Here is a 17,038-nt window from a genome sequence, read left to right as displayed (position 1 = left end):
CTATGTTATACAAGGAAATTTTATTTAGCTTGGGGAAGTACAAAGGGGACTTGTGATATTTGTTTTCAAAAATGTGAAGGGTTTGAGTCATATAGAGAAGAAGTTGATTTATGTTATGTTATTCAATTCTGGGTAAGAATTAGTTGTTATAATATCCAACCAAGACTAAATATATAAATCCAAATATAAAAACAAAGCTAATTTTTTTTTTTTTTTTTTTTTTTTTTTTTTTGCGGTATGCGGGCCTCTCACTGTTGTGGCCTCCCCCGTTGCGGAGCACAGGCTCTGGACGCGCAGGCTCTGGACGCGCAGGCTCAGCAGCCATGGCTCACGGGCCCAGCCGCTCCGCGGCATATGGGATCCTCCCAGACCGGGGCACGAACCCGTATCCCCTGCATCGGCAGGCGGACTCTCAACCACTTGCGCCACCAGGGAGGCCCAAAGCTAATTTTTAATGGGATCAATGTTGTTACTGATCAGTAAATGTGAAATTGAGCTCCTTGGTTATCAGAGGAAAAAGGGAAACATTTGGACTTACAAGTGTTCCATTAAGAAAAAATAAAGCATGCATATGTTTTTCAGGAAAAAAAAAATATTTATCTTGATTCTAGATCTTTGGAGCAGAGAAGTAGTGAAATGTCTTTCAAACTTGCCAAGGTAAGATTATATACATAGTTTAAAATTTAAGTAATTTACACAGGGTAAACTAATTTCAAAAGAGGGAGGGATAAGGGCTATAGAAACTAGCAAATTGTGAAATTTACTATAGAAAAGCAATGTGGATAATCAAGAATTGACAGGTTTGGGCTTCCCTGGTGGCACAGTGGTTGAGAGTCCGCCTGCCGATGCAGGGGACACGGGTTCGTGCCCCAGTCTGGGAAGATCCCACATGCCGCGGAGCGGCTAAGCCCGTGAGCAATGGCCGCTGAGCCTGCACGTCTGGAGCCTATGCTCAACAATGGGAGAGGCCACAACAGTGAGAGGCCCGTGTACGGCAAAAAAAAAAAAATATATATATATAGAATTGACAGGTTTTCATCGTACGTTTGATTCCAGATCCCTTCTTTCACAAGTCTTCTAGTTTCGTGAACCTTAAGAAGTGCTAAGGAAGCAGTCAATGTCTGAACAGATGGTTCTCCTGAGTATGCTTACTAGTACACCTGGTATGCTTACTAGTACACCTGGGCTTCCCACATGGGCTTTCTCCTATTCTGAAAGCGGACTGTATCAGCATTTACTAGTTCTTTTGTTAGCAGACACCACATGTTATAAGTACCTAGAAGTTCTCTTCTACCAGATTTAAATTCATCAAAGTGCTCTCTGGCCAGCACAATGTACGTCAATTTGCATTAACAGTCCCACTTTGTACTTTATAGGACTTATTTTCCTCCTTTTTTAACCCATCCCATCAATTGACTCTAATGAAACAAATGAGAAAAAAACATGCTTAAGATAAGGAAGACACATAACATTTATTTTGGATCCACTACCTCATTGTCCTTATATGTTCTGCTCATTTTTTTCTAAGATAACACATGAAAAGTCTTAGCTATCTTAAGGATGCCCCAAAGATAAGTGGAGAGAAAACTCATCACATCTTGTTCATTCATATATTCAAAGATATTTACTGATCCTTGCTTTGTACCAGGTATTGTGCAAGGCTATGAGGATATATTGTTTAACAAGGCAGATAAAGCCCTTAGTTCTGGGAGTTTATTTTCTAGTGGGGAATTATAGATGATAAATATGTAAACAAATGAAAATAATAATTACAGATTGTAATAAATGCAAAGATTATCGTATGGTTGGTAATGCAATATAAAGTGATTGGAGTTTGGGTGTGGAAAAGCTTACTCTAGAGAGGTTGGCAAGGAAGTTTTCTCTTAGGTGATGACTTTGACCTGAGTCCTGAAGATTCGGAAAAAGTTAGTCAAGCAATAACTGGATTGGAGGAACAGCCCCTCTCGAAAAAAAGGTAATGGAAAGTACAAAGGTATAGAAAAAAGAATGAAAGGGTTAAAGAATGTTCAGGAAACAAAAAGAAGAATGAGCAAACTCCAGCATGGAGAACAAGGCAAAAAGATGGGCAGGAGTCAGATCATGCTTATAGTCAGAGCCTGTTAAAGAGTTGCAATTTTACACCAAGAGACTGGAAAGACATTGGAGGGTTTTAAGTAAAGAAAAATGTCTCTTCTTTCAATTCTGAAGGGAACCACTGGCTCCTGTATGTAAAGTGGATGGGGAGAGGTAAGGTAGAAGCAGATTAACTATGAAATTTTTAGAAAAGTACCATTGACTTGGACTAGAACTCTGGGATAGAAATGGAGAAAGGTGGAAATACTTGTAATGTACTTTGGAGATAGAAGCAAGAGGACCTGGTCAGATGTTAAATGACAACAGGAAAAAACCTAGGAAAGTAATAGATGGAGCAAGAAAGCAGATGATAAAAATATCAAAACTAGCAATATGACCACTAGGGACTGTCAGGAAAGGTAGATGAAGAAAAGCAAATAGGAGAACTTGAGAAGAGGTAATATGCAGAACTTCTGCTCAAGGTCAAATTCAGTCATGATCACAGGAGATCTGCACAAATATGTCAGTTCAAAGAAGTTGTAAAAGAATAGCTTATTCAAATAAATAGAGCAGAAAAAAATATAAAGATCAATTCCTAACACACATAAGAAAATAAATTCCAAAAGAGTTAGCATTATAAATAAAAAATTTAAAACCATAAAGTATACTAGAAAAATGTGGAATAATATTATATAGTTTTAAGGACAGGAATACCTTTATAAGCATAGCATGAAACCCAGAAGCCATAAAGGAAATGACTCACAGATTTGACTACATAAAAATTTAAAATGTCTGTACAGTAAAAGGCATCATAAATGAAGGTGGAAGCCAAAGGCACAGTAGAAAAATAATTTGCAACATACATGACAAAGGGTTCATTTCTTAGCATGTAAAACACTCCCTCAAATAAAAAAAAAACCACTGGCAAAGTAAAAGAACAACAGTTCACACAGAAATATATACATGGTCTTATAAATATAAGAAAATATTCTCAGCCACACTATTAATCAAAAACATGCAAATTAAAGTAGCAGTTAGATGTCATTTTTACCCATCAGGACAAGTGAAGATTCAAGAGACTGATAATGACTAGTGTTAGCAGGTCATAGAAAAACAATTATTCTCACATTTAGGTGGTTGTAAATTTAAATAATACTTTGTTTTGAGGACAAGACAGTGACAATATGTACTAAAAGCAAAAATCCACATTATTTCATATAGTAATTTCATTTCCAGGAATTAATCCTACAGGAATATTCACACAGGTATTCAAATAGTTTTACTGCTATTCTGTTTGTAATATAAAAGATGTGGAAACAACCTAAATGTTGATCCAGAGTGTACATTTATCATAGTAACTTTGCACAATGACATTATGTAGCAGTAAAAGAAAATAAGATAGCTCTATATAAGTATAGTATATAACTGACAGAAAACTTTTTATGATAAATGAAATAAAATAATAAAATATAGATTAATATCTTTTTTATTAAAAAGTTTTATTTATTCAATAGATATATATTAGTACTTTATGTTTATAATACTCTTTATCTCTCTACCTAGGTCTATACAGATAAGAAAAGAAGTCTGGAAAGATCTATAAACCCTATTTACTGTGATTATCTCTATGTGGTGAGACTGTAAAAATATTTTGGTTTTTTAAGACTTCTAAATTATTCGAAATTTTTGTGTCAGTTTAAAAAGATAAAAATATGAAAACTGGAAAGAACACAGGGTATAATATATTTAAAGTTACTGATGAGAAACTGCCTATTTTAGAAAAAGCAGATAAGCAACAAAAGTAAGCAAACAACGATTACATCTTATGGTGTAATTTTTGCTGTAACTGGAGAAATACAATGGCTTATTCAAAGAAAATACTACATCTCAATTTTTTTACCCTTTATTTCTGAGATAACGTTGAACTTTTTATTTATGACACTAGTAGTTTTATTAAGTTGGAGACAAGTGATGATGCTATGAAGACTGCAGAAAATTTGACTTAGGGTGATGATCTTTAAGACAATCCTCACTATGTTTATTGGAATCCAAAAACCTGTAAAGGAAAACCTGAAATGAAATCCCTGACAGCTAAGCAAATCTTTAAAGCATTGGGGAAAATATGTTTCGTTTCGAATAGATGTAGTTATTATGAAATCAAATAACATTCCTATAAAACTTATGTAGGTTGGCCAACTAATGAAGTATCCAACACTGTTTGTGTAACATATAAAGACTCACTTATTCATTTTTACACCTGATGGTATTTATAACATGAATTTGGAAATATAAAGTAATGAGATCATTATCATTTAGAATACTCAAATTTCTGTGCTGCCTTACAAATCACAGAGAAATCTCGATGCCCAATGTAAAATGGACATATTCACTGGAGTAAATTAATATTGTTAAAGAACTAACTTTGAAGAAAACATCTTTCTATTTAAATTAGGAGTTATCTAGCTACTGTCACATAGGGATGGCTATCTTGTGAATACTGTACTAACCAAGATACTATAGTGTGAATGGCAGGCAAAACTGACTTCAGGATCTGATGCCCTGGATACTTGTCATTAGGCACATTTTCTTAACTACAGATCTTCAGTTTCTCCACAGAAATAATTAAAATAATAATGATGCCTGCTTCTAGAGTTGTGTAAGAATTGAGGTAACTAACACAGAGACTTGGCACATAATCAGTAGCTATTATTATTATCGAGGAGAAATGAGTTTCAAAGAACAGGGAGTTATCAGCTATGTCAAATCCTGCAAACTACAAAATTAAAAGACAATGACTAAGGAACAATGGGATTTACTAATCTGTAAGTCACTGATGACCTTCAAGAACACTGTTGCAGGAGTGGTGATGGTTAAGGGAGAAAGTAAATCGTGATAAAAATAGAAGGAGCTGATGTGGAATATGTAGAACTTTTGATAGTAAGAGAAGGAATAAAAATAATATGATGACAGTTTAAGAGGCAGAGGACCAAGGCAAGCATTTTTCCAGCTAGGACACACTGATTATTTTCTATGACAAGGAAGAAGGTACTGGAGATGGAGTTTATGGGAAAATTCCAGGTTAGTTTCAAAGATAAAATCCAATTGGCTTTCTTCTTCTTCTTCTTTTTTTTTTTTTGGAAATGAAGAAGGTAGAGAATGAAGTGCTGTGTGTTTATGTGTTTATCTAATATATGTGTAGCTCCTTTAGGGCTGTGGGCTTTTTTTTTTTCTTGTAACTGGAGTTCATTAAGAAGCTGTTCAAAAGTTTAGACTGTCTCTCTGTAAACACACACACACACACTGTGCTCATGAACACACAATTTTGCATGCAATTATGAGAATTCATCAATCTCTTTAATCCATCCATACAAATGGTCCATAGATCCCAGACAAAGTTACCCTCTCATAGGACTTAGAAATAATTTTGACAAATATGTATTTAGATTTGTGTATATAAATTAAAATTAACAGTTCAGTTAGAGGTCAAAAAAATTCCTATGAAATATCAACAGAATATATTTATTCAAAACATAAATTGCTTTTTCAAAATATAAACAGAAAATATAAATAAACTCGAAGTTTTAGCATTGGTTCAGAAATAAATGTTCTATATGACAGAGAATGTAATACAACTAAATTTAATTGAGTTATAGTTATAGGCTAAATATTTTCCAAACGCTTTTCTAATATTCATAAAACTCATGTGCTTTGTATGTTAATGAATGAAGAAACTGCGGCTCAAAACTGTTAAGTAACTTACCCGCTATCAGGTTGTAAATTGAAGACTATCTGGCTCAAAAGTCCAGAAAAGACTCTCCCTACCTCTAAATAAAAGATAAGCCTATTCTAGACCAACATACATGAAAGAGTATGTATTAATAGAATTTATGTGGGATTAATAAAGTTTGCTTTTTTTCTGGTCAAAATACAAAAGAACACTAAAGAAAAGAGAAGGAAAGACTTGTTAAAGATCAATTATCCGTGCAACTCATTATTAAAATTCTGCAGCCAGTGACAAGGTTGATGACTATTTACTTGAAATTCTTTCCATTTCTTGGCTCCCGTGAAATTACTCTTGCCTCATTTTCCTCTGGACTCACTGACCCATTTCCTTCAGTCTCTTTTTCTCTCCCTGTCCTTCAAGTACCGTATTTCCTGGATTTTTGTCCTCAACATTCTGTTCACTGCTTTTGCTCTCTCTGTATGATTTTGCCCACATGCATGGTTTCAGCCATTATCAAATGTCTCTCTTTAGTTCAAACTGAGCCCAAGAGCTCCAGATACACATGTCCAACTCTCTACTGCATTTGGATGTCTCTTAAACTCCTCAAAATCAGTACATCCACACTATACCCACCTTCCCCATTCAAATCTGCTCCTGTGTGTCCCTTCCTAGTTGATGGTACTGCTATCTAATCATTTTTCCAGACCCAAAATTGAAGAAATCATCTTTAATTCTTACCATACTTCCTTTCCATTCTCCCACACAGACACCCAATCTATCATTAAGTTCTGTCAACAGTTTTGTATTCTTAGATCTATGTGCTTTTCTCTCTCCTTAGTGCTTCTACTTTTATTCAAGCACTTAATCATCCTAAATTGCATTACTTCAAGACTCAACTAACTGGTTTTTTCTTCCCATTTTGCCCCCTTCTAATACATTCTCCTTCTTGAAATCATCCTGTTCTTTGTAAAACATAAATCTCATCATGTCACTGTTGTTTTAAAATCATTTACGGGTCCCCCTTTTTATTCAGAAGAGTCTCCTTACAAGAGCTACAAGATCCTGTGTGGATCTACAAAGCCCTGCCCCTTAGCACACCTCTCCTTCCCAGCACAATCAGTACTACAGCCAGACTAAACCATATCCAGTGGCTCAATCACACCTGGCCCTGCCACACCTTGGTGCCTTGTCGTGTTCTGCTCCTTTGGCCAGGCATGCCTTCCTTCCTTTCTATTTGTCAAATAACTCAACTAGAGTCTTAACACCCAGATCAGATAACATTTCCCCTAGGATACCATGCCAAGTTTGATGTTCCTTCCTGTGTTAATGTCTGTCATAGCACTCTGTTTCTCTGTCATAATACTTTGTCTTACTGTACTGTGATAACTGGCTTGTACATTTTCCCCCCTAGATTATTAGCTTCTTGAGGGCAACAACTACTCTTATAAGTTTCTGTATGCTCCTTTCTAGTATAGTGTCTTAAATACAGTTAACCTTGATAAATGTGTTTCATGAATAAATGGATATGTTTATTATCTAATCTAGTGAATGAATGGACAAATTCACTACACAATATGGCTTCAGTCTTTGCTATATCACTCACTGCCATCTGATTAATGAATAAGTTGCCAGAAATGTCTTGCCCTATTTTCTTCAAGATGTTACAATTAAATTAGAAAAAAAATGGCAATTGTTTTCTTTCTTGATTCAAGTAATCTCAATACAGATGTAGTTTTCACATCCTATGGTCTCCTGGTTAAAGTACTAGGATAGTAATTCGAAGACCTGAGTTCAAACTCAGGCTCTGCAGCTTATTAACTACATGGTCTTTGGCAAGTCAAGTAACTTCTTTGAGCCAAAGCTGGCTTAACTAAAAAATAATGACCATCTTCTCAGACAGTCTCACTCGAAGACTAGCTTGAGGTCAAATAAAATCATGTACATAAAGGCAGTTTAAAAACTATGTGTTGTAGTAAAATGTAAGGTGTATGGTATTTATTCTTCATTTTAAATTCTTAAACTGTAGTAAAATTCTGTAAATAAGACATATACATATTTCCCAATGTCAGAAAGTAATTTTTTTTCCTCTTTGAGAAATAAAAAACACTTGGGAGAATCCACAAGAAAAAACAAGTTTAGAGAGATTTTCAAATGGCTTTAAGAAAGCTTAGTACTGTGACAATTCTGAAATATATCAATGCAAATTGTGCATCATTTAAGAAAGGGACAAGCCATAGAAATGTGACTCATCTTTGTCATCAATCTCATGGGGAAAATTAAGAAAAAGAGGGAAAGAATATTATAAAATGAAAGAATTATTTCAAATCAACATAGAATCTTGTTATCAATTCAAAATAAGGAAACCTAATGACAGTCACTCATTTCCCTAAAAATAATCAAAAGTCAAATAGTATTAAACGTATTTCTGCTAACAGCTTTGCAGGTCAAACCATCAGAATTTTATTTTTAGCATTTTTATGATTATTATATCAGTCCAATATAAACTCTTAGAATGTCTGTTTAGGACTTCATGTCCTTGAAAAGGAAAATGTACAAAACTTAAACATTGTTGAATTAAAGCCAAAAGTTTGTATTATTTAGTACCCTTAAACAAGTTTGAATTAAGTCCCTATTATATAAGCTCTGCCTGCAGAGCCTACTGGATATAGTGTCACATTTTCAATGTATTTAGATTAACTAAAAAAGTATATTTTACATACCAACCTACTTTTACAAGTAGCACACAACTGGGTATTTAAAGTTGATAACTAAACCCATCACAAACAAAACTAATATTTAACTTAAAAAGAACAACTTTCTCATCATTACTAGGGTATAATATGCATTCTATTTTTGACATACAACTTTCCTATCCATCATGTTGTAAACCACTGAACAGACAGATTTTAGACAGAAAAGGAGAGTAAGATAAACATAATTTTTGTAAAAAATAAAAAAATATATATATATATTAACCAGTTGGCCTTTCCTATCCAAGTTTAAAAAGTTAGAAATATTCCACAAAATTCTCTTATTATTTCACCTAAGGGACAATACATGAGTACTTGATATATTTCACTATGTTTTTCCTACTACTCATATGAAATTAAAAGAATCATTTGAGAAACTGAACATCTGTGGATTATATTGTAAAGAGACTGCCTTACTTACTAAAGGACTGATTCTTTTACAAGATAGCTAACATAACTGGACTGAATTAATAATTGCAATGTCTCATCTTTTTATCTTTTAGAACACTTGGGATAGACTACTTTAGTATTTTGGTTATTACTTCTTTGGCCCAATTTAAGATACATCATCCTCCAAACCAAAATATCTTTATTAATTATTAGAAAAATATAAGAACATAGCCTGCTTTTTCAGGTTGTCTCAAATGTTTTGTAAAGAACATATTCAGTTTAACTAGCATGTTTTTTTTTTGCAAGGATAACTATTTTGGGTCAATTGTATAATATTTTATTAAAGGACATTCCGTATTGAATTTATGTTTTAAATATCTATTTTGCCATACCCCATACTTTGAATAGATTACAACAAAGAAGTGTATACCTTTAATTACATTTTGAAATTTGACTACTTGGGCTATTTATTTCATCTATACTTTGTTATTGAAATATGTCATAATTCTATATTATCTGTATTTCTTATAATTTCAGTTTTATACTTAGCAAAGTGTGATTTTTCAACCATGTGAAGGGTTTAAAAAGAGAACAATATTTTAATTTAATCTTATACAAATATTGTAAAAAATAAAGTGAAACTATAAGCCAAAATTATCCCCACCCTCTCTCAGCAACTTGGGATTTATACCAAAAGTGAAAAATTTGAGTTAATTGGGTTTATACTTATGCAGTATGTAAACTCTATACACAGAATGTTTAGATTGTCTGAAGTATTCTTAGAGTGCTAAATTAATTTTGAGGCAGAAGAACCAACATTAAATTACATCTGTCCAATAGATGTCCCATAATACTCTTTATTCTTTAATCTGCTTTTTTTGTCTTTACTATACATTCCATAAAATAAACATATCCTGTTTAGTGGCCCTTATTCACAAAGACACTAGATTATGAAGTTTTATAAGGGCACACTGCAGGAAAATCGTATTTAAAATAAACCTAGCCGGACACATAGATATTTTTTTATATTTAAAAATTATATTTATATTTAATCCAACATGAAAAAATTCAAAATCTAGCCTGTATCACTGTGAGGAATAAGTTCCATGTTAATTCTCCAGAACACTATTTTTATCCTTTTGTACCCAAAGGCATACAACTTGATATATGAGTTTGCCTCATACTTATTGCTTACGTTTCACCTTTAATTAGACTGGAAAATCACGCGTCTACATGCTCTAGGTCAGTCCATTTAACAATCACTTGACCCACACTGTCTGACCATTGATTTTTCCCAAATTCTGCTTAGATTTGCCTTAAGGGCATTTGGCATACTCATTTGTCAAAAATTTTTCCTTGTCTTCACTAGAAATTTTTTTTTCCTTATTTACAATTTATGTTTTTTAAAAATATTTTAAGCATGTACACAAAGTCAATTATATGTGATTATGCAAAACATGACACCACTAATATTGCCTTACACTTGGAATCAAAATAAGCAGACTTAGTTTACTCAGCTTTAATTTTCTCAATTCTAACATGAAAAAAAATAGCATATTACCTATATTTTAAACCACTTTTTACTTTTTCATTTTGTGTACAGCTTCTTAGCAATTTCTTATGTTTACAGGTTCTTTACCAGTAACACTTTATTTTATACAATATTTTTATTACATAAATAATATAATACTAATTAAAATTTTCCTGAATGAGATTAACATATGATATGGAAGAAGAAAGCATTATCACTTTATAGTTTATATAGCTGGAAGCCATAACACAAACTTTAAAATACTTAAGCACTTAGTTAGAAAAAATAAAACTAATATAGCTCCAATTTTAAGACATTCTTTCATTAACTAAAAAATAAAAATGAATACTTAAATAGCAATTTACTGTAGACAAAGTACCTTCAAATATATTTGAATCATGAATTATCTTTAAACTTAGAAATGGTTTTGTTGACAGAATCTCAAGAGAGACACAAGAAAAATATTTAAATCAACAGATAATATTCACATACTAAGAATATTTTATACCTAGAACTGTTTGAAATGTTAACATCTGTATCAAAACTTGGAACAAAAATTAATAACTTAAGACATTTTCAAAAATGACTATCCACAAACTTAACTCTAATTTATGTTCATTTCTGCTTAAAAATAACTCCCATATAATTATCATTCTAATGGATATTGACTTTATTACTAAATACAACAAATGATTTTTTTAATTAAGTAGTACCCAAAGGAACTAGAGAATTCCTACAAATTAATACAATTGTAGCAGTTTAAAAAAAAGTCAAATGCTTTAACCTCCTTATGAAACCAAGTTCTGAAGTAAAGTAATTAGATGTCAAAAATTAAGGAACCGTGATCATGTCACTTGTTAGACGAATTAATGGCAAATATATATGAATTAAAATAATTAATGAAACAGATATCCTCCTAACATAAAAACTCCTTGTTTTCAATTTCACTAGTTTGTTCAGTATACACATTCTTGTACTCAGAAAGAGGACTTTCAAAATTAAAATATACTCAACTTGATATAATAAAAATATCATCAATGCAGATTGAATATTTTACTACTGCTGTGCAAAATTTTATATAGAAACTATTCCTATATGTCTTACATAATCTATAACCATTATCTTAACATGTAAATTTTGAGCAGTAGTAAATTAGCATGTAAAAATAAGGAGGTATGTGAAACGTGTTTCCCTCAAGAGTGAAAATGCAATCTAAATGTTCCATTGACTGATCATATTTTAGTGATTTTTAAATTAATACAGAGTTGATTATATTTTTACATTGTTATACAGTATTTTGGCAGGGGAGCTCTGTACAACTGTTTAATTATAGCGTTAGGTAAGATCACCAAATCTCAATCTTATTGTGTAAAGTAACAGATCCAGCTGGGTTGGTTTGTAAATTCAGTGGATTGGAGACTAACATGATTTGCCACCAAGGTAAAGATTCATGGAGTTATATTCACAGGATATATGCATTACCTGATAGCAGGAGACATTTACAACCCAGAATATAAGAGCAGGGCAGTCTCAAGTGACATCACCAGATCATCTGCAGCGTCAGCCAACCGACTCAAATATATATCCTCCACACCACTGCTCCCCTCTTTCTCACTGTTAGCAAACCTACCATTGCTTTTACCAGTATAAGAGAGCATGTCTTCTTTAAAAGCAAGACATATGCTTACTCAAGTGAAAAGCAAATAAAAACCAAGGACCAGAAATCAAAAACTAGATAGAGTACAATTTTCACTAACTTGATATTCAAGTTGTAGAAATAATACTGAAATGTTAAAGGAGAAAGTAACTTCAATTAATTTCAAGAAAAAAGAAAGAAGGAAGAAGGGAGTGAGGGAGGCAGAAAAGAAAGAGGGAGGGAGGAAGGAAGGAAGGGAAAGAAAGACCAGCTAAATATCCCTGAGACTAAATCTTACTTTTAACTGATTTGCACTGTAACCAGCAAACTGTGGAGATCTTGAATGTCTTTCTAAAAAATATAATAATAATAATAATAATAATAATAATAATAATAATAATAATAATAATAATACAGAGGAAGGGGACTCTCTATTGCCCCATTTTAATTCTCTTCTCATTTACCTACAACTTATGTTTTACTTACAAGCATTTGTTACAGCGAAACTGTTGGCTGTCTCAATGTTGTCCACATGAGGTACCAAATTAAAGGGAGCTTCTGATGCATTGGGGCTGGTGTTATGAAGAAAAATTGCTAATCGAAAAGCAGTGTATTCCTGATCTGTGTTTCGGATGAAGAGACCACCTATTAAAAACAGCAGAAAAAGCACATTCAGTGTCTCCTCTTGTAAATGTTACTATACCCACCCCAAGAACTGTCAAATCCACTGCCATTCACCAATATATAGAATTAAGGAGACTGCCACATCTTGGGAGACTGCCTTTGTCCCTAAGGTGTGTGCTTAATATTTTAGTCTTTAAGACAGCTCAGCCTTTTCTTGTCCCAATTTGTCATGATCACAGTGACCTCTGAGACAGATCATTTAGTGTGCTTTCCTTTCTCTCTCTTGCCCTCCCCATGATTCTCAGCACACTGCTACAGAAGCCAGCTCCGGGCATTTCTAAGATGCATGCAGATGGGAAGAAAAGATAATTTGCATTAAAATACAGAAATGAAGGGATGTGGTGACGTGCAGGTTAGAGGGAAATAAGAAAGGAGACATGAACTTTGTTTTTATGCAGGTCTTGGACTCAGCCTAATTAGCACCGTTTTGTGCACTGTCTACGAGAAATGATGCAGTCTGAGGCTGGGCTTAGCTGGAAGAAATTCAATTGCTGCATCCCATTAAAAGACAGGAGAGAATAGCAAGAAAAGCCAAGGACGGATAGGGTCCCTGGAAATAGAGTCGAGAGGGAGGATTAAGGGCAAAAGATTCAAGAGGAAAACAAAAGAAGAAAAGGTTCCGGGAAAGGGATCTAACTTTGGAATCCGTTAACTGGTAGCAAGCAAAGACAAGGAGGTGTGGGTGTACATGCTTTTTTTGCACAAACAGTGTCTTTCTGTAATAGCGAAAGCTGCTGCGTACAGCACGGGAAGAAGGTGGGGGGGGGTGTTTTGTTTTGTTTTGTTTTGTTTAAATAAACTCTATATCCCTTCATGCTTTAGAGAAAGAAATGAAAAGAAATATCAGATAAAATGCTACCAAACCCCACGGAGGTTTTTTTTTTTTTTTTCCCCAACTTATTGCAATCCTACTTAAGCGACGTGAGCCAAAGGTGGAAACAGGAGTATAGACTGAGGACAGATGGGTGGGCAGCTCTGTGCTGTTCTAACTGAACCTGCACCAAAGAGGCAGTCTTTTTATAAAGGGGAGAAAGGAAGAGGGAAGCAGAGGGGAAAGGAGCCGCCGAAGGTTCCCCTAAATTGCTTATCAGTAACTCATTTGACTCACTTTCGGATATCTGCTACAGCCACCCACACGCATACCTCACCGGAGCAGAGCTTACCTATTTGCACGCTGCTCGGAAAGGCTCCCATGGCGAGTCCCCAAAATCCAGAAAATAACAAGACTATCTGTCTGCAGATAATCCTCATCTTCTTTTCTCCTCTCCCTGGCGCGCGCTCTCCTTCTCTCGCACTCTTCCTAAAGGCTGTTCAGAGAGGCATTGAGGACTATGGCGCTAAAATTAAAAACAACCAAAAAAGAAAAAAAAAAAAAAAACAGAAGAGAGAGGTTTGGGTGGTTTAGGGTTATGACTATTTCCCTTTAGCAATCCATCCCGAGCTGCCAGATTTTTCCCGCAGTCTCCATAGCCCTGGGAGAGGTTTTCTGTCCGGCTGCAAATGTTACACATGCAAAAGATGGTGGTGGAGCGGCTACTGGCTGCTCACAGGGAGGAGACATGCGCTCTCTCTGTGCCTAGCTCGCACTCGCGCTCGGCCCTCGCTTTCTCACCTACACACACACACTAGCGCCGCGGCCGCCACACGCGCTCCGCTGCTCCTTTCAGCCAACAGCCACCTAAAGCCTACCCCAGCCTGGAGCCTCGCGCCCCCTCCGCGAGCGCGCAGCACTCCCTCCGCACGCCCCTCGCCCACTACTCGGCAGGCTTCACCCCTTGGGTGCTCACCCGAGCGCCTCAGTCTCTTCGACGCTCCAAAGCCAATCTGGAGACAGGTTTTTCCTTTTCACGACTCTCGCCTCTCTTCTTCCCGCGTTCGCAGTGGGTCCTACTCTGGGGATGGGCACCCCCAGCGTCCCTCTCTTTGCTTTCCAGCGCCTCTGCTTCGCGGCTGCACTTGGCAGGAAATTCACCCGCGGGCCAGGTCCTCAAGCCCCGAACAGGGACTCGGGGAGTTAGTACTTCCCCATGCCCCGTTAGTACTTCCCCATGCCCCCGGCCCCCTGCCGCATTCTTGCAGGCTCTCGGGGAGGACCGGCTGCCTCCCTCTCCTTCAGCTCAGCCTTTCTCTCAGCCTCGCCCTCTTCTGCCACTGGGCTGCGCGCGGGGGACTCCGGTCCTCGCTGCAGCAAATATTTCTCACCAGCAAACAGCCCGGGAATCTGGAGAGCCTGAGACGGGAATGGACGAGATGAAGGGACTCAAGAGAGAAAGGATGAGAAAAGGGGGCAAAGGGCAGCCTCAGGCAGGTCTAAGAAGCTGGAACCAAGGAGGAAAGAATTGATGGAGGTCAGGCTGGAGAAGAGACACAAAGAGGTCAAACCATTTTAGGAAAGAGAGGAAGGAAGAAAAAGTTAATTTAAATAACAAAGTAGGGTGACAAACGGGGTGGGGAAGAGACCCGACAAGTGAAAACTGAATAGGGGGTCTATTTGTTCTTTGAAAGGCTTGGAACTAGGAGTAGGAAAGGTAATTAAAGAGTTCTTTCTCTCTAGTCACCTTTTCAGGAGACACTTTTCCTCTGTGCTAGACCCACTTCAGGAGTAGCAAGAACATAATTCAGGGGCTGATGAAGAAGAATGGGACGGGCAGTGCTTGGAGCAGTGGGCACGAGTTGGTATTTGTGCCTGATAGAAAAATGGGGTATTTTTCATGCACATCTTTTCTTAGCTGGAGCTTCAGAATACTCACTCTACTCCATGTCACTCCAAGAATACTTAAGCACTGCCTTGATGACGTCAATAGTTGTTTTAAATGGGTAGAAGAAAATTAATTATTCTAGAAAGTTTTAGAGCTATGGTGTCATTGCCTCTCCAAGGGTCACCTTTAAGACTTCATTTCACTTGGCTGTATTGGATGGAGTCTGTACCACACCCAGAGAGAGTGACTGCAGGAGCAGTGAATGCAAGTTTTCTGATTTCCTGTTTATGGTTTGAGGTCTCCTGACCTAGATAGTATATCTAATCCCCTAATTCCATTAAACTGTGAGAGAAAAAGTGTTTTAAATCTTTACAGTTCTTTGGGTGCCATTGGTTGAATCATATTATTTTAGAGTCTGGAAGGCTGGGTCACATCAGCTAAAGCGAAGCTTTTGACGAATCATTAGAGGGAGGGATTCTCCTTAAAGGTTAACTGTAAGAAATTTTAGAAATCTTCTGGTATCATACCTTCATATTAGTGTCTTCTACACCTAAAGTACTGTCTTCCATTACATTTTACAAAAGAATATAGTAAGTGCCTATGTTTATCTGATGTAACATTTGGGAAAAGAGGAGAAAGAATTGATCAGTGTGGCCCACCTGGTAAAGACTTCTTGAAATATGTACTGCCTTTACTCTTTCAAGTCTCCTTTCATTAGATATCACAAATTGCCTATAGTTGGAGTTTGAGGATGACATTTAATAATCCTCAATTAATCCTCTGTTAAATCCTCAGAGTGCTTTTCTTCAGAGTGCTTCTCTAAGTTCTGAATTTTGCTTTTAAATTCAGATCTTTTTGTTGTTGCTGTTATTTATCCACTTTTCTGTTACATTTCACAACAGATTGTTATGACAAAAACATCTTAATTGTGAGTAATTGGATACCACAAATCATACATTTGTCATTTCAGTTTATAAGGCTTTAGTCTTACAAGTCAAGTGGGATTTGAAATGTTTTCCTTTTTGTCTTTTCTATCAATGTAAAAACCAAGCTGTAATAATATTATTCTGTTTCTCTTATAAGAAGACAATAAAATAAGCCACATAAAATTCAAGTTGAATTTAACTGAAATTAAAATTTCAAAACCCACCAAATCATTAAATTCATCACCTAGTTGGGCAACTAGTCTAGCTCCCCCTAATGCACAGAAGCAATAATTAACTTTTGTTCTTCTCAAAATTGAAAGGTTTGAGGTTTCAAATAATGTAATGCCACCATCACTATAGGTGCAGGACAAGTTTTATGTTTTTATTTTTTAAAAAAATCTAATTTTTTATTTAAATAGAATGGCATTACTTTCATATGGAGTATTAATCAAGGTTAACCAATTCTTAGCTTGTTCACCTAGATATCTTCAGTTGGGAAAAGGAAGTTAGGAGAAAGGGAAAGTTTGCTGGGAAATAGGCTTTTCATCAAATTATTCACACTCAGATAGTTATATATTGAGCACCTACCATGTCTAAGTGCTTGAGATATAGTGGTGAACAAAAC

The 17,038-nt window shown here is 35.5% G+C and overlaps 1 protein-coding gene across 3 annotated transcripts in view; it reads right to left on the bottom strand.

The window, feature by feature from the left end:
* Nucleotides 1–14,039, bottom strand: part of GRIA4 (glutamate ionotropic receptor AMPA type subunit 4) — a 543,339-nt gene extending 529,300 nt beyond the window's left edge. For all 3 annotated transcript variants that reach the window (XM_060105639.1, XM_060105638.1, XM_060105640.1), the window contains exons 1-2: nt 13,952–14,039; nt 12,591–12,749 (exon numbers count right to left, since the gene is read on the bottom strand). In XM_060105639.1, coding sequence (XP_059961622.1) covers nt 12,591–12,749; nt 13,952–14,039 — 247 coding nt within the window. The remainder of the gene's footprint in view (nt 1–12,590; nt 12,750–13,951) is intronic.
* Between the last annotated feature and the right edge of the window lie 2,999 nt (nt 14,040–17,038).

Source organism: Mesoplodon densirostris, chromosome 7 (genome assembly GCF_025265405.1).
Source record: "Mesoplodon densirostris isolate mMesDen1 chromosome 7, mMesDen1 primary haplotype, whole genome shotgun sequence".
NCBI classification, from domain to species: domain Eukaryota; kingdom Metazoa; phylum Chordata; class Mammalia; order Artiodactyla; family Ziphiidae; genus Mesoplodon; species Mesoplodon densirostris.
This window is presented reverse-complemented; position numbering and strand designations above follow the sequence as displayed.